Genomic DNA, 25452 nt, shown 5'->3' with positions numbered 1-25452 from the left:
CCTACTCCAAGATCTCCCCGTCCAGCCTCTTCTCCTCTCCTTCTCCTCTCTCTTCACAATTGTCCTCCACTCCACCTTCCATTATGCCGTCCTCACGTTGTTCTGGAAAAAGGCAGGCTTCTGTGGCCCAAATGTTGGAGCATATAAAAATGACGACGCCAGCTAACCCTCTTGCCCAACGTTTGACTGCTGGCTTGTCGGAACTGATAGCCGATAGCTTTTTGGGGTCTTTCATGGCCAACACTTACTTATTTATCCTGTGAATGCGCCCTATATGTATTTGACATGTATTTACCGGCTGCTGTCAGTTCTGGTTGATTTAAGTAAAAAAAAAAAAATTAGGGCAACTTTTCCAATTGCAATACTTCTGTTATGACATTGTCCATGTGGTGGGACTATTTGTGCACAGTTAGTAAGTCTTTTGTGGCTGCAAATATGACCTAAAGGTTTTTAAAGTTTGCCTCCCATTAAAGTAAATGGGGCCCGCTGCAAACTTGCGGTTCGGACATTTGAGAAAGTTTGCGGCTAACGTTTGCGAACCGCCCCAGCCGATGTTAGTCCATCACTACCAGGGCCGGAGTGGGACTCATTTTCAGCCCTGGAGTTTCATGCCTTAGACCGGCCCACTTTAGTTCACGACTGACTATATTAAAATAATGTAATTAAAACCTCAGAATATAAGTTTGCAATAGCTGCAGGCATGGTACAGGAGAATGTAGTGCTGCGGACATGGTACAGGAGAATGCAGGGCTGCGGACATGGTACAGGAGAATGCAGTGCTGTGGACATGGTACAGGAGAATGCAGTGCTGCGGACATGGTACAGGAGAATGCAGGGCTGTGGTAATGGTACAGGAGAATGCAGTGCTGCGGACATGGTACAGGAGAATGCAGGGCTGCAGTCATGGTACAGGAAAATACAGTGCTGCGGACATGGTACAGGAGAATGCAGTGCTGCGGACATGGTACAGGAGAATGGTATGTGTAAAGGGAGCGCTGATAAATGAATCAATTAAAAAAACTGCAACTAAAATCCGATTACCCAGTGAGGATAATTAAGTGTACAAATGATTAAAATTTGTAGTGCGCTAATTCTGTGAAACTTATATACATAAATATGTAAACAATAGTGACACCAATATCATAAATAAATAGGATGATATCTAAAACATAAAAGTCCATAAAATTCATAAAAGGTCCATATATGCAACAGTTCACATAAGTCCTTGAATGAAGAGATCCCAATACCAAACAAGTGATTTCAATGAAAACAAAATGAGGGAAAGGTGTTTCAAGGTGCTTGTTTAAAGTGCAGGTATTCCCCTTACCAGACGGGTGAAAAATAAGGTGCAATATATCTCCAAACGAAAAGATGCGTGCAGTGATATAGATAGCCCAGCTCTACCCACCTCGTGGCCGGTTTGAGAGTAGATAAGACTCTTACCAGATGACATAAAAGTTAAGGTGTATGGATAACTTCTGGATATCATTGTATCTCTTGTAGTATGCCTGCAGCCCCGCATAATGGCAGGCAGTGGAGGAGTCTCACCTGTTCCTGAGGCCACATCGATTTAAAATTGGCGCCTTCCGGCGCCAACACGTCATTGCGCATGCGCCGCCGCCACCACTCTGGAAAGCTCGCATACGTTCTGCTATTCTCGGGAACAGCAGAACGTGTACAGCCTTTTCTGAGCGCCGTGACATGTTGATGCTGTGCGGCGCCATTTTTAAATCAGGCAACCCAGTGGAACGGCCCCCGGACCGACCGGCCCACCGGGAAAAATTGAAAACCATTTATAATTTTCCTTCCACTTCACAATTATGTGCCACTTTGTGTTGGTCTTTCAGATAAAATCCCAATAAAATAAATTAACATTTTTGGCTGTCACCTGACAAAATGTGGAAGATTTCAAGTAGTATGAATGCTTTTTCAAGGCACTGTATTTCTCTCAGCAATATTTTTTTAAATGTGTGCAAAACATTGCCAAAAGGTAACACTTGGCCCCTAGGCTGTGAGATCGTAAACAAGACTTTAAATTATAATGCATTACTCTTGCTATATGACCATGAACCTTTGCAACGAACAAGATTATTTCAGAGGTTTTACAATACTTTTTTCATTCTAAAGCATCCCATAAATTATTGGTTTCCTGGACAAAGTTGTTTTTTTAGAGGTCCAGTGTGTGTCAGACAGCAATATACTAACAGAGAGAGTACCTGGGGAGAAGAGTTTCTTCTCCTTGTGATACATGAAGAAATACCTTCACTATTGTTTTTTTGGTGTTACAATCACTGGCTACGATTATATCATGCAAGACTAGAGCTGAAGGTCCTTTATTCTTTCTCTCTCTCTTCTGTTTCCCTTATTGTTCAGTTAAAGATATCGGGCTCTATTCACAGAACCAGATCTCATGCGGTATTTAGGTTTTTTCCAAAATACCGCATGAAAATGTCAAATCCCTATTTTTTTATGAGGTATTTACCATATAAAGCAAAAATGCTCTGTAAATAACACATACAACAGTGTAGGTCGATTCACAAAATGAAGAAAAAAATGCATGCAGTAAATAAGTAGTATTCCTGGCATGTTATATTTAAGGAATCAGCAGTAGAGATGGCCTTGCGGTTCGCCCGGCGGTCGGTTTGCGGCAAACTTTGCTCATTCACTGTCCGCCGATCGCGCAAACATATGGCGATGTTCGCGGCCGCCATATTATTTTACATTGTGAAGAACTTTAACCCATGACACATCCATCAGGTGGTACAGGACAGCCAATTGAGACATTTCAGCACATGGACATACCCCCTACCTTGTAAAAAGACCTGATCTGATGGCCATTTTCCATTCTGCTTTTTGTCAGTGTAGGGAGAGGTTTGCTGTGTGCAGCAGGGACAGATTGTCAGTGACACAGATTGCTCTGTTATAGGTCAACAAAAGTCCTTTTAAGGACTTGTATTTGGTATAGGTGTACAATCTATATTCTCTCTTTTGTCAGTGTAGGGAGACGTTTGCTGTGGGGAGCAGAGACAGATTGTCAGTGACACAGATCGCTCTGTTATAGGTCCACAAAAGTCATTTCAAGGACTGGTATTTGGTATAGGTGTACTATTGTTTGGCGTGCAGTATATAGGGGTGTAATACACTTATAATATACTTTCTAACATAGAAAGCATATTATAGTGTATTTGGGTACTGCAGAAATTTTGCCTCTTTCGCTGCTAGACACCGTGACAAAAGTTACTAGACAATATTTTTTCATAACTGGTGTGATAAACCAGTGGCCCCCCAAAACGACAGATTGAAGCGGGGTGTTATACTTTCATAATAGTGTATTTGGGTGCTGCAGAAATGTTACCTCTTTCGCTGCGTTAACTCTGCAAGACACAGTGACAAAAGTTACTAGACAATATTTTTCATAACTGGTGTAATAAACCAGTTGCCCCCCAAAATGACAGATTGAAGTGGGGTGTTATATACCTTCTTCCACATATACTGTGCTTCTCTAGAGACTTTTGTCACAGTGTCATCTAAAAAATGACAGGCAGAAGAAGAGGCAGACCCTTCTGCAGGGGTGGTAGGGGTAGGGCAGGAGCACCAGGCCGGAGCCAAAGTGGCAAGTTGCAGAAGGTGAGTTTGATTACGTCAAAGGATGCACCAGACTTGGTTGAGTGGCTCACTCAGCCTTCCTCTTCTGCACCCTCCTCATCCTCTCTATATATGCACCCTCTTCACTCTCTGCTGTGTGCACCCCCAAAGACACCAACACCACCACCATAGACCCTCGGCTTGTGTCACAGGAATTATTTTACGATCCATCACAAGACATTTGCAATGCACAGCCATTGTTGGCATTGGATCAGGAAGAGGAGGTAGCAACAGCCGCCACTCAGCAGTCTGACGACAGTACCCAGATCAGCCCAAGGAGGTTGGTCCCCTCTGCTGCTGCCTACTCCGAGATCTCAAATGTTAGTGGTGGGAAAGGTGATGTCAATGATGACGTGTCTATGGACGTCACGTGGGTGCCCACAAGAGAGGAAGAGGAGGGGAGTTCAGAGGGAGAGACGGACCAGCAGATAGGGAGGAGAAGCAGGCCGAACTTACATTGCACAGGAGGGACACAGCAGACTGGTAATGTATCAGGAGCAAGCCATAAACCATGTATGGTCACATCTGGCGCTCCCAGGATGCCGCCACATGGTTCCGCAGCGTGGGCTTTTTTTAATGTGTCCACTGCTGACAATAGTGTTGCCATCTGCAGCCTTTGCAGTCAACGCATAAGTCTCGGTAAGCCCAACACTCACCTAGGGACGACTGCTTTAAGAAGGCACCTGGACTCCCATCACCAAGCCCAGTGGAAGCAATGCCGTCAAAACCCACAAAGCCACACTCCAGACTCTCACCATCCAGCCTCTTCTCCTTCTCCTTCTCCTCTCTCCTCACAATTGTCCTCCACTCCACCTTCCATCATGACGTCCTCACATTTTTCTAGAAAAAGGCAGGCTTCCGTGGCCCAAATGTTGGAGCATAAAAAAATGATGACGCTGGATAACCCTCTTGCCTAATGGTTGACCGCTGGCTTGTCGGAACTGATATCCCGCCAACTACTGCCATATAAACTGGTGGACTCGGAGGCCTTTAGAAAATTTGTGGCCACTGGAACACCACAATGGAAGGACCCAGGAAGGAAATATTTCTTACAGAAGGGCATCCCAGAGCTATATGGCCATGTTCAGCGGCAAGTGAATGTATCTCTGGCACACAGTGTTAGTGCCAAGATACATCTGACCACAGACACATGGTCTAGCAAACACGGGCAGGGAAGGTATATAACTTTTACTGCCCACTGGGTGAACCTTCTGACGGCTGTCAAGCATGTAACTTATGGCACCCGTGTAGATTTGGTTTTACCACCACGGATTGCATGCAGGTCTGCCAAGAGCCACACTGGTCCTGCACTCCTTTCAGCTTTTCGTTCACAGGCAGATCAGTGGCTAACACCGCTCAATTTGACAGTTGGTAAAGTGATGTGCAACAACGGTGCCAATCTGCTGAGTGCGCTGAAACAGGACAAAGTTACACACGTGCCATGCATGGCACACGTCCTTAACTTGGTCATGCAGCGATTAGTAGCCAAATACCCTGGGATTTGCGGCAGGCCAGGAAAATCTAGGGCCATTTCAGAAGATCTTACACAGCCATGGCTCGCCTTGCTGACATTCAGCGGCGACACAACCTGCCCGTCAGACGTCTTATTTGTGACTGCCCGACGCGATGGAACTCAACCTTGTATATGCTTGATAGGATGCTCCAGCAGAAACGTGCAGTTAATGACTACCTGTACAAACTCTGCGGCAGGACAGGTTCTGGGAAGCTTGTTTTTTTTTTTACTGCGCCAGTGGCTGCTCATGCGCGACACATGCAGACTTCTGCGGCCATTTGATGAGATCACCAAACTGGTCAGTTGCAGCCAGGGCGCCATCAGTGACATTGTACCTTATGCCTTCTTTCTGGAGCGTGCATTGCGTCGTGTCATTGATCAATCCATTGAGGAGCAGGAAGATGAGGAAGTCGCAATGCTGGATGAATTCCCAGGGGGGGCTACTCCATATGAGACAAGTCGACAACAGGAGTCTGAAGAGGAGTCAGAGAAGGATGATGCGGGGGCGGATGAGGAGGAGCAAGAAGAGCATGCTTTAAACCTTTCTGGGATCCCTGGTGTTGTCCGTGGATGGGGGGAGGAGAACAAGGATGAAATGATCCTGGATGATGAGCAGGAGCCAGGCCACTACACCGCTTCCAGTTTAGTGCAAATGGGGGCCTTCATGCTCCAGTGTTTTAAGAGGGACCCCCGTATAAAAAGCATAAAGGGCAAGGACCTGTACTTGGTGGCAACATACTTAGACCCCCGGTACAAACAAAAAACGGGGGAAATGTTACCACCATCACAGAGGGCTGTCAGAATGCAGCACTTCCCGGCCTTGCTTCGGGAAATGCTGCATTCTGCTTTTGTGTTCGCAGGCAGAGAAATTTCCACTCACAGAGAAACAGTTGCGGGTAGCAATCCAACAGCGCCTGCAAGAAGAGGGCAGTTTGAAGATGTGTTGGTCCCTTCTGATATGAGATCATTCTTTCAGGCGACCCATCCACAGCTGTCCTCCAGATCCAGCATCAGGGAATGCCTAGACCAACAGGTGTCCTACTACATCGGGTTAACGGCCAATGTGGACGCTCTGAGAAGTTATGAACCCCTGTACTACTGGGTGGGCAGGCTTGACCTCTGGCCAGAGCTTGCAGAATTTGCAATGGAACTGTTGGCTTGCCCCTCGTCCAGTGTCCTGTCTGAAAGGACGTTCAGTGCAGCAGGGGGGATCGTGACCGATAAGCGCACTCGCCTAGCTCACGACAGTGTTGACTACCTCACATTTATAAAAATGAATGAGGCTTGGATCTCAGAGGAATTCAACACATGTGTCCAGTAGACCATGTTTGATTCCAATTCCTCATGACAGCCCATAAATATCTGCCACCACCCATAACAATTCATGGTCCCTGTCTTAGTTAGGTAAATACAGCGGCATAAAAGGCCTTTTATGTCCGTTGAATGCCTAATTTTTGGGGCCTGTAATGGCGGACACTTATTTATCCTGTGAATGCCTAATGTACCTCCAGCCACAGAATACAAAGTTGTTTGCTGTCGAACGCCTGTTGGCTAATTTTTGGTGCCTTTACTGGCCAACACTTACTTCTGTATCCTGTAAATGCCTAATGTACCTTCAGCCACAGAATACAAAGTTCTTTGCTGTCAGGTGAACGCCTGTTGGCTAATTTTTGGTGCCTGTACTGGCCGACACTTTCTTCTTTATCCTGTGAATTCCTAATTTTTCAGACTGGAATTGAAAAGCAATGGGTCTGTAAATGTTCCGCTAAATTTTGGAACGGATGCGGACCCATTTTACAGACGTGAATGGACCCTATATGTATTTGAAATGTATTTACCGGCTGCTGTCAGATCTGGCTGAGTTAGAAAAAAAATTATAATTTTTTGGCTGAAAAAAAAAAAACAATTTTTATGGCAACTTTTCCAAAAGCAATACTTCTGGTATGTCAGTGTCCATGTTGTGGGACTATGTGTGCACAGCTAGTAAGTATTTTGTGGCTGCAAATATGACCTGGAGGTTTTTAATGTTCGCCTGTCATTAAAGTGAAAGGGGTCCACCGCGAACATGCGGTTCGCGAACATTTGAGAAAGTTTGCAGATGGCGTTCTTGAACCACACCCGTCCGATGTTCGTCCATCACTAATCAGCAGCTGCCGGCATCCTTAATAACCAGTAAACAATATGAATGTTAAGGAGTGGGTGGCATCTGCTTCCTTACCAACTGATGACTCATCAGCTGTCAGTGGGGCTCCCCGCTGACAGTTGAATGTAAAAAAAAAATGCTGGCAATAAAAAAATTAGGAAAAAAATGGCATTGGGTCCCCCCAATTTATACCAGGCCCTTTGGGTCTGGTATGGATTTTGAGGGGAACCCCCATGTCAAAATTAAAGTGAAATGGCATGGGGCTCTCTCAAAATCCATACCCTGTCCTTATCTGAGCATGAAACCTGGCAGATCAGGAAAGGGGGAAATGAGTGAGAGCTCTGCTTAAACCATATTGAGCCACATGCCCTCAACATGGGGTGTGCACTGGGACTCTGGAAGTCCTCTTTAACAAGGAGACTCCCAGATCCTGCCCCCCCATGTGAATGAGTATGGAGCACATAAAGTATAGCGTAAAAAAAAGGCAGTAGGTAGTTTTTGACAATTCCTTTTTTTAAAAAACAAAAAATAAATGTCCCCCAGTGTAGATCTATCATCAATGACAATGCCCCCCACCACCACCGACCAAAAAAAAACACTCCCGGTGAAGGCTCCCATCACCTGCCAGCTCCACCATCTGACAGTTCCTAAATAACAAAGAGGCGGTGCCACCCACTGATGTCACTGGGTGACACCACCCCTTAGTTATTTAAAAACTGGGTATCATGATTGACAATGAATCTACACATAGGAACTTTTTTTATTTTTGTTTTTTAAATAAAGGACTTGTCAAAAACTGCTTCCTGACTTTTTTTTAACACTACACTTTTTTTGGTGAATGAATAGGGGTACAATGTACCCGATACTCATTCATATAGGGGGGATTGAGATCTGGGGGCCTCTTTGTTAAAGAGGACTTCCAGATTCTGATAAGCCCCCTGCCCTCAGACTCTCACAACCACTGGCAAGGGTTGTGGGTAAGAGGCCCTTGTCTCCATCAACATGGGGACAAGGTGCTTTGGGGTGGAGCCCCCCTTCCCCAAAGCACCCCCCATGGTGAGGACATGTGGCCTGGTATAGCTCAGAACAGGGGCACTTGTTTGTCCCCCCCTTTCCAGACCTGCCAGGCTGCATGCTTGGATAAGAGTCTGGTATGGATTTTGGGGGGATCCCACGCCATTTAAAAAAAAGTTTGGCATGGGGGTTCCCCTAAAAATCCATTCCAAGCCTGGTAGGACTTGGCGAAAGGGGGGGGGGGGACACACTGTTTTTTTTTTTTTAATTTTTCATTGTTGGCAATTTTGTTTTTACATTCAGGTGTCAGCGGGGAACCCTGCTGACAGCTGATGACTCATCGGTTGTTAAGGATGCGGCAGCTGCCCGCTCCTTAACAACCATGACAGTTATTGGTTGTTAAGGACACCGGCCCCGTCCGCTCCTTAGCAACCAGCTATGTATAGCCTGTGCTAAGGAAGCCAGCAAAACCTGATGATAAACTACCCTATGCTTTCACTACTAAAATACCGCATGACAAAACTCATGCTATATTTAAGTAGCATTGTTTAGTTAATGCTGAAAAACATTTTGAAAAATGCTGTGCGGCATCTTACTGCATACTCGGATTTGTAAATGGAGCCCATTATGGTAAAATTTAGAAAAATGGAATTTGGGTCACTCTGCTCTTCAGCTTACAATCCATGCTTCTACATTTGTGCTGCCTAATACATGATTTGTTCTAAGAACTAGTTGATGCAAATATTGCTGTAGTATAAGAGACATTACTGAACAACTATTCGAGGATCCAGCAGATGTTTAGACTGCTTGCAAAAGAGTATACAGATTTTACATCAAATTCATTATATGGCAGAATAGGTTATTCTAATTGCAACTGCATTTACCTAGTGATAGCATTTTTAAATTAAAACATTACTACAGTTATTACATATTTGCAAACACATATAGAGAAAATATATTTCTGTATATATTAGAAAATACAGGTTTTTTTTGGTGTATCTTGCTCTATGCGACTCTCACTCATAAATTAAGAATAATTACAAGTCAATCAGTGCATCCAATAACATTTATAGATTACCTCCTGCTGTACTTCATCCCAACGTGTATTGAACATCTCTATTTTTTCATTTATCAATTCATCCATCACACCTCCATCTGTCAATGTTTGTGCAAGTTCTTTAATTTGATTGCGATTGTCTTCAGGGTGTTTCATAATCTTTGCTATGGACTGAGGCAAAAAAGAAAAAATAGGTAAACTCTGGTATCATTGTGCTATGAAGGGCTTTGTCAAAGATAAACATGGAGTTAAAAGTAATTATTAATGTAAATCTTCTTACAGAAAGTAGATTTGATGTCAAATGGCTAAGAATCTGATATACGAGAAGGCAGTCAGATAAACTAACTGCTTGATGACTTTGGTAGAGTATAAACATGAATTGCAATTTCTGCCCCAAGTATGCAGCCTGAGAAGAAAAGCTATCAGCACAAAAAAAAAAACATTTGTCTGTCTACAGAGATCATGTACCACCAACTGATAAACAACTGTGTTCCAATCAATCCTTAATCATTATTGACTATTGGTTACTTTAAGAGAAAAAGAAAAACACATGCAAACTGAGGCCCCATTTACACTTCATACTATAATATAGTACATTATCCTGGATGAATTTTGTCAATGTGCCTGAAAGCAGGTCAAGCCCAAACAAACAGGTCACTCTGCTCTTTAATATTTCATCTTGGAGCATTTTACAGTACAAAAATGATATTCAGGTTCTAATAGCCACTTGAAAACTGCAAATGTGAACGCGCCAAATACAATTTAAAATGAACAGAAATCAATAACAACCATGCACAACCTCTTCATACAGAGCAACACCCTTCTTTCATCCTTAATTTAGCCATATTCACATACAGAAAATGGTGAACCAAATTAATTAAAAAGCACTTAGGAAACCTTAAAGAGTAACTCCACTTTTGTTGAGAAAAAAAACATTCTCCTCTGGGTGATCTCTATGCATTTCAGTGATTTTAACTTTGATGTAGATGTTTTGTTATTCTGAAAATATAGTTTTTTGTATGTGTCCTTGTGCAAAGTGAATCTGTATGGGAGTGGTTTTATCAATACCAATCAGCTACTGCACCTACAGAGCTCTAATGAGGAAATTGGCAAAAGTCTGCATCCCTTAAGACATGATTTCCATTTGGGAGTAACCTACCAAAAATTACATTTTTTGCAGGGGATGCCAAAAATCTGACTTGTATCTTAGTGAGACTTCTGGTAAAATCATGAAGCCCATCACTCAAGCAGGAAATTACATTTTTGGGGGGCATTCTGTACACTATCTGTGTACAGAACACTACAGGTAGTCATTATGCATTGCATTTTACAGAAATAAGGACATTATTATAGAGGATTTATATAGCGCCAACAGTTTATGCAGCACTTTAAAATGTAGAGGAAGGACGGTGCAATTACAACACAGTTCAAAACAGAAGGGATAGGAGGGCCCTGCTCATGGAGCCTACAATATAAAGGGAGAGGGAGATGGTACAAAAGGTAATAGCTGCAAGGGTTGAACTAATGGAGGTGACTCCGGTACAGTTATTAGGTGGAGGTAGGGTAGGCTTCCCTAAAAAAGTGAGTTTTCAGGAATAGCCTACAGGCAAACAGGGTGGGGGCTGACCAGACATACTGGGGCAAGGAGTTCCAGATGATGGGAGAGGCTCTGAAGAAGTCCTGGAGGTAAGCATTTGAGGAGGTAACAAGGTAGCTAGAGAGCAGGAGGTCTGGAAGGAGCAGAGAGGAGGATTTGGGCGATATCTGCAGCTGAGGCTGTTGATGTAGCTGGGGGCAATGTTGTGCATGACCTTTTATGTTGTAGTTAGTATTTTATACCAACAGAAAACGGAGGTTGTGGGACTTTGAATGAGGCAGGTCACTAACTGAGATATACAAAAATAAAATCCAAACATAATAATTTATTGTACATACAGTAATTGATACAAATGTTAATATCAGTTGCAAATGTGATGCAGACATGTATACAGAAAGGGCTGGCACAAAGAAAGACATATAGTAAAACAGTTGTTATAATGATAAAAAGATGTATTCTGTAAAAAAGTACATGGTCGTCTATATATATATATTATAGCTATGCATCTATGTAGCTCTACGTGTTTCTTGGATCCCTGTCCACTCATTAGGAGCTTAAAGCCAAAAAAATACCTGTAATACATAGTATATAGGTTTGTATAAGAATGCACAAAATTTAATTTAAAAAAAAGAAAGGGAAGAAAAAGAAATAGCCTCATCACTGACATGTCGGCATCAAAAATACACCCAGCATCTAGGGGGAGAAGCGAACACGTCAGAGCAAACATCTGAGCGTTAGTATTTTATATTTATTCAACAGTGGGGTAGGGGAAGCCAGTGAAAGGGATTGCCAGAGAGGAGCAGCAATCACAGATCGGTTAGTAAGGTCTAGCAGCAGCATTCATAATAGACTGAAGGGGGGGTAGCCTGTGTAAAGGTAGATCCCTGAGGAGAGAGTTGCAGTAGTCAAGGCAGGAAACAACCAAGGAGTGAGTAAAATGTTTTGTGGTGTTGTTAGTCAGGAAGGGTGGTTAAGGCAACATGATGTAGCCATAGATTGGATGTGGGGCTATAGGAGAAGTCAGAGTCTAGGATTAAACCCAACACCCTGGCGTGTGTAGAGGGACCAATGGTTGTGTCATTGATCTCACTTGTAAAGTCATGTAGGAGGGGATCAGGAAGGAGGAAGTATTACAAGCTCAGTTTTAGAAAGATTGAGTTTAAGGAAGTGGTGTGACATCTATACTGATACGTCGCTCAGTAAGTTTGTGACATGTGAGGAGATTGAGGGGAGGAATTGAGGAGTTGAGAGATATATCTGGGTGTCATCACCAAAGAGGTGGTATTGGAAGTCATGGAAGGTTATCTACTGGCCCAAGGAAGAGGTATAGGGAGAATAGGAGGGGCGCAAGGACAGAGCCTTGGGGTACCCCAACAAAAAGAGGAAGAGGATCTGAGGAGAAGGCGTTGTAAGAGATGGTAGGAGGAGAACCAAGAAACAACAGAATCACGGAGGCCAATATGACTTTAATCGCATTGTTTATGCTATGTATTATTTTTCAAAGTATTTGATCTTTTTTTTTTCACGAAAGTAGAGTTATTCTTTAATAGATGACATAAGTGTTAAACATTTGCTCAAAAATGTAATACACTCTTCATATTACTACATTTTTTACCCATTATTCATACAACATTCATCCAGGATTCAGACATTTAAAGTTGAATCCAATAAGTAAAATGTGTGAATATTGGCACAGATGCAGAAGGTTTTTACTGTGAAAACTAGCACCAATGTTGGGGGTTATTATTGTAGAATGTGGCACCAAATACAGGGAGTTTTTATTGCACTCACTGACATCAATGCTAGGGGTTAGTATCAGTGCCAGGATGATTTAATTTACACGTATATTGTTTTAAATATTTCCTTATCTTAAAAGACACTGACTCTTTGGTAAAAAACATAAGGGGGCACAGTTTTCCATTTTCACCCTGGGCACTGGGTAACCTTGTCCTGGCACTGCTGCTGCACATCCAGGAACCTTTCATTGTCACAGACTTCCATAAGTTACACTAAGTCAAGATTTACCTTTAAAGTCTGAGAGATTTCCTCAGGTGATCCCTTCACACCCTCTGTTGCCTTTAACTTTTCCTCAACATCATCAATCCACTTGTTTTCAGCTTCTAAGTAAGATAATAGCTCTTGCCAACACTTCCATACCTCCTATATAAAGTAAGATGATTTAGAGGGATTACAATTATATCGATTTATGCATATACATACAGTATGTTCCAATGGGAGAAAAATAAAAGACAAAAATGTGCCAAACATCAGCTAAACCTTCACTAACATTTTGTCATGCATATATTATATTTTTAAAAGGATATCATCTTGTGAACACTATATTGTACAATATATTCCTACTCACTTCCCTAGGACTTTAGATATTCCCAAACTTTTGGCATCATAAAACATCTGAATTGGTTGCTCACAGTGTGCACTGAAGTCAGAGCAACTTCAATACAGGAGCGGAGCCTATATAATTGTGCAAGACTGAAGGTAACACTGGAGTTTAGTTTTAAAGTTAAAAGAAATATGCTATCAGGTTTAACATGCACCATAGGTTTAACATGTAACATGCATTACCTAGAGGCATAGGTGTGCGCAAACTATTGCATTAAAGCAGAGTTTTGGCCTCGGAAAAGTTTTTTAGTAAAAAATACCCCCGGGACAGTCAGGGCTAGTGCATTCCAAAATGGATAGCATCTGAACTGTTCCAGGTCGCACTTACCTTTTAGAAGAAATACTTACCTAGAACATTTATTGTCCAGCGCTGCCATCTCAGGTGTGGGCAGCTGAAGCCAGGGCGTCCTCTTCCGTGTCTTCTTCGTCCCAGAATGTCCTGCACTGGCCCCGCTCTTCTCTTCTGGGGCAGGCGCATCATCCCGTCACAGCTTCTGGGCATGCCCAGAAGCTGTTTAGCAGGGAAGGACGTGCCTGCATCAGAACTGACGAGCAGGGCCAGTGCAGGCGCATTGACTCCTGGGAGCGATGACGTTCAGCTCCCAGGAGTCAATGCAAGCAGGAAGAGACGGAGCGAGCCGCGGCCGCAGAGGGAGGAAGTAGAAGGAAGGTAAGTATACTTTCTTCAAAAACAATGTAAGTGAACAAAAAAAAAAATCAGGACTATCCATTTATTTTTCAGCTTAGTGTCAGCAAGCAGATGGCCCAAAGTCATTTTTGAGGCCGGGACTCCTCTTTAAGGTGTGCACACTAAATCTCAAACACACAAGGCATGTATAACCTTCTTAGTTTTTATATATATAACTAACAGTTTATTGTGACATAAAGAAAAACACTTAAAGAGTTGCAGGTAAAAAATAGCAGTCTGGTCTGATTTTACCTGCAACTCTGTAAGTGTTTTTCTTTATGTCACAATAAACTGTTAGTACATACTTCACCATGGCGGGCTATTCTTGTTTTGTTTAAATGAGAAACACATAGCCAGTGGTACTTCAAGCTATCCAGTGGATACATGATCAATGAGGGATCACCAAGCCTATCACATACCCAATTATAAGGCGCAATATTTACATCTTTCCGATGAGTGGGGTCACCCAAGGGGAGCACCAGCACCTTGATGTAAATTATCGCACTGGAGCACCTTGCATATGAATTATCGCACTGGAGCACTTTTTTGCACCATTGATGGACTGATTTATTGATTTATTTATCTTGATATATATTTATTGGAAAGCACAGCAAGCACTTGTTTTATGTAATTAATTGATTCAGTTTAAGAATTTTTTATACATTTATTATAGTTTATTAATGTATATGTATTGATTGATTTAGATGGTTATTAGATTTGCACCTAGCATTTTATCAAATTGAGCAGATCCTTATCACATATATTGTAATAATAAGAAGGCAATGCTGACTCACATATCTTTTTTACTTTAACTACACCTTTTTTACAAGGCACTACACCTTATTAGTCAGCAGCAGTCCTTGCTTGATTTTTTAGATTTTTTGATTCACCCACATTGTTTATTGTATACCCATAAGCGCTCGGACCCCTCCTTTCATATATCATTTCAACAAACATGGCAGTCATGGATACCTTGGACTGTTGACAAGTGTAAGCAATAATTGACAACATTACTAGAGAGCTCGTTGCCTGCAAATGTGACCACAATTTTCTCTATTATAGTGCTTGTTGATTCCTCGTATCTTGTATCTTGTGCGATGGTTCTAAACTGTGCGTAACCCTAATTACTCACATGTTTCTGTTATTGTTATCCCTTTCTATTAAAATTCAATAAAAATTTAATTTAAAAAAAAAAAAAAAAGATTTTTTTTTAACTAACCTGTAAGGAGAAATGAAGGTGTTAATAAAAGCTGCATAGTAGTGCTAAGTAGCTCACCTCTAAAGTTTCACACTTTCCATTCAGTCTGCTGCAAAGCCGTTCATAGTTTTTAACTAGAACACTCAACTCTTTCTTTAAAGGTTCATGGGCATTAGGTGGCGCTGTTGCAATAAAATTGCTCACAGAATCTGTTAGAAGCTTAACTTTATCCTTCTTCTGTGCAGCTTCTTCTCTTGCCCTCTGAAACAACAGATAGAAACAAACAGATATTTTTAGAAGTGTTGCAGAAAACACTATTATTTCTTAGACAGAAAAAGAAGCCCATTGAATTGACAACATAATCAGATATATCTTGCAAAGTTCCTCCCTTTGAAGCAGCACTTTGCAGCTAGAAACCCAGGGCATTTGGTATTGCAGCTGTACTATATAGATTATATTTATTAAATGTTAATTTACAGATGATGTGCTAATGAATATTTAAACTGCCCATATGTGAGATGATCATTTGTCTATTATGAGAAATCCAGTAACCACCTGTTATACACTAGAAGGCACCAATAGAACTAATGAGCTTATTTTATTTAAGGTATGTACTATGACTATGTAAAAGTACAGCAACCAAATTTAATTTTATTGTAGTATAATTAACAACAAGGACCCAGGCATACAAAAATATATTTATTTCTGCAGTGTTGATGTTGGAGATTTAGCCTTACTTTCTTTTTACTGAAATCATTGTCTCTAGGACAGAAAGTTGGGGGGACTCTATAACAGAGCTTGTAACCCCTACTTAAGCTTAACTTGAGCCACAAACCCTGCTAATGACCATTCAGGTAAACATAGATTTCCACTTGTTCTGTTACAAGTGAAAGAATTCTGGGGAAATAGCCTAAACATCAGATTTTTTGTAGTAGCTACCTTAAGAATTACCTCTACCTAATTGAGGCAAGCATTTGTGCAAGTTTCGGTAATAATACCAACACTTTCAGCAAATTCAGGGCACTTTCACCCCTTTCCTGTCCAGGCCAATTTTCAGCTTTTGACAATTGCACGGTCATGCAACGCTGTACCCATATGACATTTTTATAATTTTTTCCCATAAATAGAGCATTCTTTTGGTGGTATTTGATCTTCACTGGGTTTTTTATTTTTGGCTAAATAAAAAAAGACTGAAAATGCTGAAAAAAAAGTGTTTCTGTTATAAACTTTTGTAAATAAGTAAGCTTTCTCCTTCATTCATGGGCACTAATAAGGCTGCACTGATGGGCACTGATGAGACAGCACTGATGGGGCACCACTGATGAGGTGCCACTGATGGGCACTGATTAGGAGGCACTAATATGCAGCACTGATGCGCACTGATAGGCGGCACTGATATGCAGTACTGATTTGCACAGATGGGTGGAATTAATGGGCAATGATATGTGGCACTGATGGGCAATGCTAGGGGGCACTGATGTGCACTGATGGGTGGCACGGATGGGCACTGATTGATGGCACTGATAGGCATCACTGATGAGGGGGCACTGACAGGCATTACTGATGGGCACTGATTGTCATCACAGATGGGCACAGATTAGCATTCCAGGTGGGCACGCCATAGGCTCTTTACCAAGATCGGAGATTCAGTGTGTCAGAGCGACACAGTGTACTATCGATCACCGCACTACTGGAAGTCATATGACGGCCAGTAAAAATATTAGAACCAACGCACGGCCGTAATTCTGCTTTATTTTGAGTGGGATGTGGTTAAGATTCTCTCACTAAACCAGTGACAAATTCATAAAGAATTACAGTCATTTCCACAATTAGGAAAATGGAGTTAATTAAGACCAACTCTGATCTGCCATATGAAGGTACACCAGTACTCCGAGCGGGAAGTGCCTGTGTGGGAAAGCTGTCATATATGTGACAGTTTGCCATGCAGAGTTGTACCTCCCCTCCATTTAGATGTCAGAAAATATATTTCCTGCTGAAAGCTAAATGTAAACAAAGGTGATGTCGTTACCCAAATATGGCAATGCCCATATTTGAGAATGACCTCACTGAGAGGGCAGAACCTGATGGAGAACTGAGAGACTAGTTCCCTCTCAGGTCCATTTTATTTTTGATTGACATGCATGGCAGTAGACTGATTTGAAAGCTGCTATTGGACTGAATAGCAGCTATGGATCCATCCACTGCTATGTGCCGTCAATCAAAAGTAAAGCGGACCTTACCTAGTCTCTCAGTTCTCTATCAGGTTCTGCCCTACCCCAGAACATAACTCCTTGGCAATGTGCCTATTAGTGCAAAAGTGTGGATCCTCAAATAAATTCCAAAAGCTTTAATTTAGAGTGATCACGTCACATTACAGCAAAACAACTGCAATGCTTTTGGGCCACACAGGACCCCTTCATCACATGCTATTCCAATGAAACCACTCCGGATAAAGGTGTCCTTTTATGAAATGGAGATGAGCAGTGATCCTGCTGATCACAGCTCATTTCCGATCATTCTCAGTTTATGAAACAGAAATGATCAGCGGAGAACATGTTCTTCACTGATCATCTCTTCACACAGGAATCTGTCATTGCCTGACACAGAAACAGCCAGGTTATGAAGCTGCGATCTCCGCACTTCACTGGCGATCTGTGCCAGAATTCACACTCCCGGATTCACCAGCTTGGAGCTTGTGAAGCAGTGATAATTTATCACTGCTTGTTAAAGAGCGCCAGTGATTTTCATACTACGGTAATCTCGCTTTGTTTAACGAGATTACAGGCGCCCCATTCACTTCTACACAGATCTCGGCAGTTCTCTGAGAAAACAGTTCTCCTCTGATCACCCTGGGAGAACTGAAGTTCTCCACTTCATAAAAAGGGTGCCAGAGGAGATAATTTTCCCCGGAGAACTGCAGAGAAGCGAAAAGAGAAAAAAATTCACCCTTTCATAAACGTACACCAAAAGCTTTTAGATGTTTTTTAAAGATCCCTGATGTGTTGGCAAATATGTATGTTGATCCATGAAGTTACTAGTCTCCAGCTGGCAGTTGCTGCAGCACCTGTTCACTCCTCAGCCTTTTCCAAGAATGTGTGTAATGTGAATATTGATCATTGTTAGTGTGACAGATTGAGACCAGGAAGGGAGGAAGTGCACTGAGTAAGGAGTGCCCAGTGTGGACATTCCGACCTCAGTGCACACACTGGCAGATTAATTTACCTACTTCTAACAAGGACATGAATTGGGTGCAAGGACAGACACTGTTAGTGCTGTGCCCTGATGGAATTCACCTTTATGTACTGTGTTTTCACCCTTATTGTACTAGTCCCCAACTATTTCTGTTTCATGTTTATTACTTACACAGCAACAAGGACAATATATATATATATATATATATATATATATATATATATATATATATATATATAATTTCAGGTTTTTTTAGTGGATCAGGATAAGGTTAGAGCTTCTTTCAGCTTTAAATTTCTGTAGCATGCCGTTTTGAGAGACTCATGGTTAAGGGCAATACCATGGTATAGTTCATTCAATAAAATAACCAGCATGCTGACAATGAACCTCAAAAGTCTAAGTCTAAGTAAAAAGCTCTACAAATAGGTATGAATTTAGCAACATTGATATGGGGCATTTGAGTAAACACAGGTGTTAAAGATTTGTTCATTTGTTGGTTGTATATACTGTACATCTGGGCTGATCATGTGGCCTAGTATGTCTGTCGCCTATGCCATGGTCCTGAAACATCAGTGCTTACTTTTTGTCCTTTACTTCATTGCACTCTTGATGCATTTTTGGACTTTTAAGGGTTTTTGGGGGGGGGGGGGGTGCTAGTTCTTGGATTAACTTTTTGTTTGTTTGTGTACCAGTAGAAGATTCACTTCCTGTCTTTACTTCCTGTCTGGTGAAACCATTGTAACTGTGACAGCCAGTGAGAAGATATATCCCTAATAGAGACCTGGTTACCAAAAAAACAACAGGGGTTTTAATCCTTCCCACCCTAAGGAAAAAAAGAAACAAAAGTTTAAAAGCAGCATATCAACCACTATTACTACCTGGTAAGTCTGCTTCCTCCATCAGAAAGAAAATGTGTTTTTTTTTTCATTATAAAAGTATAACAAAAGTTTTTTTTATTTTGATTTGCTTTGGATAAGGTGGAGAGGGATTAAAATACCTGTCAAGTTTTTTATAGCTGTCTTTGCTCCCCAGTAGAGAGATTCAACCTCTCCATTTGTCCTATTTTTCTATTACCATGACTGGGATTCAAAATGAAAGAAAATCTCAAACGTTAGGCTGTCAACAGACCAGGTTTGGGGGGAGAGAGAGACTTCCAATGGGGTCACTAGTTCTGGCGGCCCTGCTGTCAATCACACATTTTTTCACTTTGAAGAGATTTCCAATTGCTTCCTGTGTTGACTATCAGACAGGAAGTGAAGGGAAATCTCCCCAATGGCAGACATAGGGGAGACATTACTCTATCCAAAATGAAAAAAAAGGTTTGCCTTTAGTTCTACTTTTAAACTAAAAATAATTTTAAAGTAAGCTTTAAACACTACACTGCCAATAATTATAATAACAATTAAGAGGAAGTAAACTTTCTTCTCTTGCTTTTACCTATAGGTAAGCCTATAATAAGGCTCAATTATAGGTAGTGTAAATATATCCTAAACGGGCACTGTTTAGGAGATATTTACATTGCATGCAGCCAGTGACATCACTGGCGCATGCGCTCTGCAGGAATGGTCGTCTGTGCCCTATGCCATGTGCATGCGTGTGGGAGTGACATCATTGCAATTCCAGCCAGTCAGAAAGCCAGAGTCCGCAATCCCGGAAGCAAGACGAGTGAAGATGGAGGCGCCTGCAGCGCTGACTTCTTGGCACGGAAGGGCTTTGTTTTCAGGTAAGTTTTAACATAATGTGCATACTAGCACATTATGGCTTTATCCCACAGGTTCCCCCCCAAAACAAAATAAAAAATCTCTAGCAGTTTACAACCGCTTTAACAGTCAGTCAGTAACACTTCTATATTTGCTTTTTTAAAAGCCACAATACTGCCTATACTTTATATTCTGGAGAGACCCATGCTCTTCTGCATAGACTGCCAGTTTCTAACACCTTCTAAAAATATAGCATAGTGGGTTCTGGCACTTTAGTCATCTAGCTGTGTAGTTAATTCTGTGCAAATCCAATTAGTATTGCATCCTGGTAATCATTCAATTTATTCAGGATTTATTTGTTTAGATCTCTAAAGAACAATCTAAATTCCCAAAAAGATGTTTCTCCCTTCAAGTACTTATTATTACTAATAGAATTAGCTATCTGCTGATAATTAGACTCTTCATGAAAAGGCAAACAGTCATTCAAGCATACAATAGCTAATCAGTTGCCTTCAGCTACAGTTCACAGTTACTGACCTGAGTGAGATTGAAGGTCTAAGGAAGAAAAAAAAGTAATGATAAAGAAATCGTTCTCCTCTTTGTGTTGTATAACACAATAGATACATTTAAAATCATCAAGTTGGATACTCACTAGTTTGACTTTTCTTACAAAATAGCTGAACCTGCCAAGAGCTAAATGCAATAATTAGAGGTAAATGAAGGATTTTCCATGTATCTAGTCTGTGTTTCTAAAATATTTTTGATATGGTTTTATATTTTATATACGTTCTTGCTGTGCCACATTTTAATGATACTATTTCCGTTAAAAACTTGTACCCAAGAGAGTATGGCTTTTTTTATACCACCATCCTTGGTAAATAACCGCTGCGAGCGAAGGTATAACAGAATAGATCCTAGTAGGCCTACTACAGACTGTATTAGCATTTAGACACTGGAGCAAATAAAACAAGAGCACATATAAAGCACTTTCCACAAAACAACTCATGTTAAATCTGTGGTCTTTCAAAGAAACCAATGAATCCGAAATGGTCTTTCTTTGCTCTGTTTTTTGAAAATCTGACATATTTTAGGTACTGTATAAAAGTGTGCAAGGCAGGTTTTTTGCTTATTGAACTTCTCTGGTTTTTAATAAAGCTCTGAAGTTTAAAAATGGAGTAGAATTTAGTTTTTATTTATTTCAGTGGAAGCTTTAAGATCCTTTATTTTATCTATATGTATTACACAGTGGGGGTTAATTTCGCTCCTTACAAGTTATTAACAATATTAGCTAAATACCAGTATAAGCACTTTTCCTGCAAAAACACTACACCCTGATGGTCTGAACAAAACAACAGAAGTGGTATGCTAATTTTGCTTGACCTTATAAACATGATTTTTTTCTGAAATTAGATAACAGTAGTCATCTAGATAAATAGTCAGGACTCCTCTAACTGTTGAATCATCACATCTTGCCTTTTGAAAGTTCACATCATCATACAATATTGCTTAGTGCCTGTTCACACTGGAATGCGGTTTGAAAGATCCACATTTCGTGCCGCTTTACCGCACTGCAATGCCCTTGGGGTCTGCAGCGGGTGTCAGTGCAAAGTTGATAACACCCCAAACGCAAGTTGCAAATGCAGTCTTTGCCCATATTGGATGGCACCAGATTGCATGGTATAAAAGTACCATATAATCGAGTTGCAGTGCGTTCCAAAAGTAGTGCATGTACTACTTTTGGCCATTCAAAATGAATGGGCTGAAATTGCACTGCACAGAACTCTGGAGGGCCCCCAGTTTGACACCTGTGCTAGCATTTTATTATATTATTTTCAGTTACATCCAGTTTATTGTTGTCATTCATAGTGTTTTGCATTTATGCATTTTCAGGTACAAAGGTAAGAGAAAAACAAAGAAAACAAGAAAGGTAGTGGGAGGGGGTAAATCAGGGAAAGCAAAATACTCCATATAAAACAAATGGAGTCTAACATTGTACCATCTACAAAAACAGGTCGTAATGCCTCATGTAACAAAAAAGTCCATATGTCTGGCTTGGATTTAAGTATCTAGAATGGAAATTCTGGGAGTTAGGGGATTCGGAAGCTTATTTCAAGGGAAGGTGATTCCAGGTTTTTATTGAGGACTTTCTTGTATATTTTTCGAAAGGACCCCACAATGCCCATATAGTCGTCAGCTCAAAATAGGTACTTACAAAGAAGAATAAAGAAAACAAAAGGGGGAGGGGGCAGGGGGCAGATGCCACCAGCGGGGGCATATATTGGTAATGCTGTGAGGGAGGGTGTGTTGCTATAGATATTTAGGTGATTTTATAGCATATGTATTTATGGTTAGTATAGCATAGTTAGAGTTTTAAGACCATGTGTTTTAAAAACCTAAGACTCCCTCCATTGATGTACTAATAAACCAGTCGGATTGGTTTAGGAGCTAAGCAGAGGGCAGGATATGATGTATCTGGAAGTTGGGAAGTTGGGGGGGGGGGTGTAGGGCTTTTTGAAACAAGCATGTGGAAAGACAAATTAGTTGTTTTGGAACACAAATAGGCAAGACATGGCTGCTATAAGCTGGAAGACTTTGGAGAAAGTTTTTGGACTCTGAGCATTTGAGCAAAGAACCATGAAGAAGATTCCATCTTGATGATCTCCATCATAAAGATACGTATTGCATACATATGGTACATGCTTATTTTGCTAGAAAGGATAATTAGCTTGTGCATGTTGTAGGCACATTTTGTACTAATTGTATTTTGTTCAGTCATATGTGCTGCTTTTTCTGTTTAGTAAAGCATTAATACACTACAGAGGTCTATGTTTCCTTGGATTTTACTGCAAAAAAACATTAAAAAGATGCAAGCAAAACATTTAGGGGCTTGTCCGGGACCTGCGCTAACGCTCAACTGAAGCAGACCTCTTTTCTGTTTTGTGTTATGTAGCGTGTGCTAAAGACAAATTCTGTGTACAGTGTTTAGGAAGAGTAAGGCTGCAAAGGTTTCTGGTGTCCAAGAGGAGAAGGTGTGCACCCTTCCTACCTGGGACACAGATAGTTTGTGGATATCTGTTGCAAAGGAGCTGGCTAGGTATGCTTCACCTTTGAACAGAGCTTGAAGAGATGAAGTCTATGATCTTTCTTCAGATTTTAGTCTCAAATGTTTTGGGTTCAGTAAGGGAGAGATGCGGGTAGTTGCTGTGTTTAGTTTGCACTTCCTGCATGCTCTACATATTTAATCTGAAAAGAGAAAAAAGGCAGAGTTAGAAATAGACTGCTGAAGGAGCAGCTTGCAGAGGCAACCAAGAGTGTGGAAGACACTGCAAGCAAGGCAAAGGATGTAGGGCACTCAAAGTCAAACCTGCAGTGGCTTCAAATTGTGTTCAAACCATGGCAGGCAGAGCTGAAGATTTGAATGAACAGTGTTCAGCCTTCATAATCAGGTCTAATGATGCCCTAACAAAGGAAAAAGGCCTTAAGCCTGTAAGCAAAAGTAGGAAATGTGCCATTGTTACTTCCCATAAGCTGGAAGCTTATGGCCAAGTTGAGATGGCCAAGTTGAGTCAGATAACAAGAAGGCAAGGCCTATGGTCTCCAGGAGACACATGTGGACTGATTTACATAAGAGAGGAATTAGATGAGATACCTATACCAGCATTGCTTAAGAAGTGGAAGCAAGTGGTTGGGAATGGTAGATTCAGTCACATTAGGTGTTTTTGTTGTCATAGAGTGAGTCATTTTGCTACAAGGTGCCATGCTGTGAAGGCTGGACAACAGCAGGCCAGTATTCTCAGGACAGTGCAGAGAGAGATTCAGGTTTATTCTTTCTGATGGAAATCAATGCCTTTCTGTGAAAGTGTTACAAGGCAACAGTGGGCACCCTACAATAGTTTTGCAGTTAGAACTGGGGAGATAGAGAATTTGTAAGGATTGGTGTCATTACGTGGGCAACCTGCTGGTGGCACTGCTGTTCCAGTGCCCAGCAGCAGGTGTCTCCCAGCAGCTGGACTGTACATTTAATTAGACTGCACCTGATGTGGACTGCTGAGGGAATATAAGCCCGCCCTTCACTGAGGTTCAGGGCTTCAGTATTCCACCTGTAAGCTGTGTCCTTGTCTGAGCCTGAACCTGATGCTGGACCCTGTACCCTGATCCTGATTCTGGTTCTGTGTCCTGTTCCCTGCTTCTTGTACCCTCCTTCCTGCTTCCCTTGTCTCCTTTCCCTGTCCTGTCTTGCTCCTGTCTGCTCCCTCCATTTTGTATATACAATATCTCACAAAAGTGAATACACCCCCTCACATTTTTGTGAATATTTCATTATATCTTTTCATGTGACAACATTGAAGAAATGTCACTTTGCTACAATGTAAAGTAGTGAGTGTACAGCTTGTATAACAATGTAAATTTGCTGTCCCCTCAAAATAACTCAACACACAGCCATTCATGTCTAAACCACTGGCAACAAAAGTGAGTACACCCCCTAAGTTAAAATGTCCAAATGGAGCCCAATTAGCCATTTTCCCTCCCCTGTGTCATGTGACTCGTTAGTGTTACAAGGTCTCAGATGTGAATAGGGAGCAGGTGTGTTAAGTTTTAATGTTATTACTCTCACTCTCTAATACTGGTCCCTGGAGGTTAAACATGGCACCACATGGCAAAGAACTCTCTGAGGATCTGAAAAAAAGAATTGTTGCTCTACATAAAGATGGCATAGGCTATAAGAAGATTGTCAAGACCATGAAACTGAGCTGCAGCACAGTGGCCAAGACCATACAGCGGTTTAACAGGACAGGTTCCACTCAGACCAGGCCTCCCCATGGTTAACCAAAGAAGTTGAGTGCACATGCTCAGCTTCATATGCTGAGGTTGCATTTGGGAAATAGATGTACGAGTGCTGCTTGCATTGCTGCAGAGTTTGAAAGGGTGGGGGGGTCAACCTGAATGTGCTCAGCCCATAGGCAGCACACTGCATCAAATTGGTCTGCATGGCTGTCGTCCCAGAAGGAATTCTCTTCTAAAGATGATTCACAAGAAAGCCCGCAAACACTTTGCTGAAAACAAGAAGATTAAGGACGTGGATTACTGGAACAATGTCCTGTGGTCTGATGAGATCAAGATAAACTTATTTGGTTCAGATGGTGTCAAGCGTGTGTGGCGGCAACCAGGTGAGGAGTACAAAGACAAGTGTGTCTTGCCTACAGTCAAGCATGGTGGTGGGAGTGTCATGGTCTAAGGCTGCATGAGTGCTGTCGGCACTGTGGAGCTATAGTTCACTGAGGGAACCGCGAATGCCAACATGTAC

At 41.6% G+C, this 25452-nt stretch overlaps 1 protein-coding gene across 1 annotated transcript in view; it reads right to left on the bottom strand.

Annotated features, from left to right (window-relative positions):
• DMD (dystrophin) overlaps positions 1–25452 on the bottom strand; it is a 3625631-nt gene that overhangs the window by 2082005 nt on the left and 1518174 nt on the right. The window contains exons 27-29 of the mRNA XM_082246191.1: positions 15334–15516; positions 12995–13129; positions 9394–9543 (exon numbers count right to left, since the gene is read on the bottom strand). Of these exons, the coding sequence (XP_082102317.1) occupies positions 9394–9543; positions 12995–13129; positions 15334–15516 (468 nt within the window). The remainder of the gene's footprint in view (positions 1–9393; positions 9544–12994; positions 13130–15333; positions 15517–25452) is intronic.

This window comes from Pelophylax lessonae (genome assembly GCF_965119305.1).
Source record: "Pelophylax lessonae genome assembly, chromosome: 2".
NCBI classification, from domain to species: Eukaryota; Metazoa; Chordata; class Amphibia; order Anura; family Ranidae; genus Pelophylax; species Pelophylax lessonae.
The sequence above is the reverse complement of the archived record's forward strand: the minus strand, read 5'-3'. Positions and strand labels throughout refer to the sequence as shown.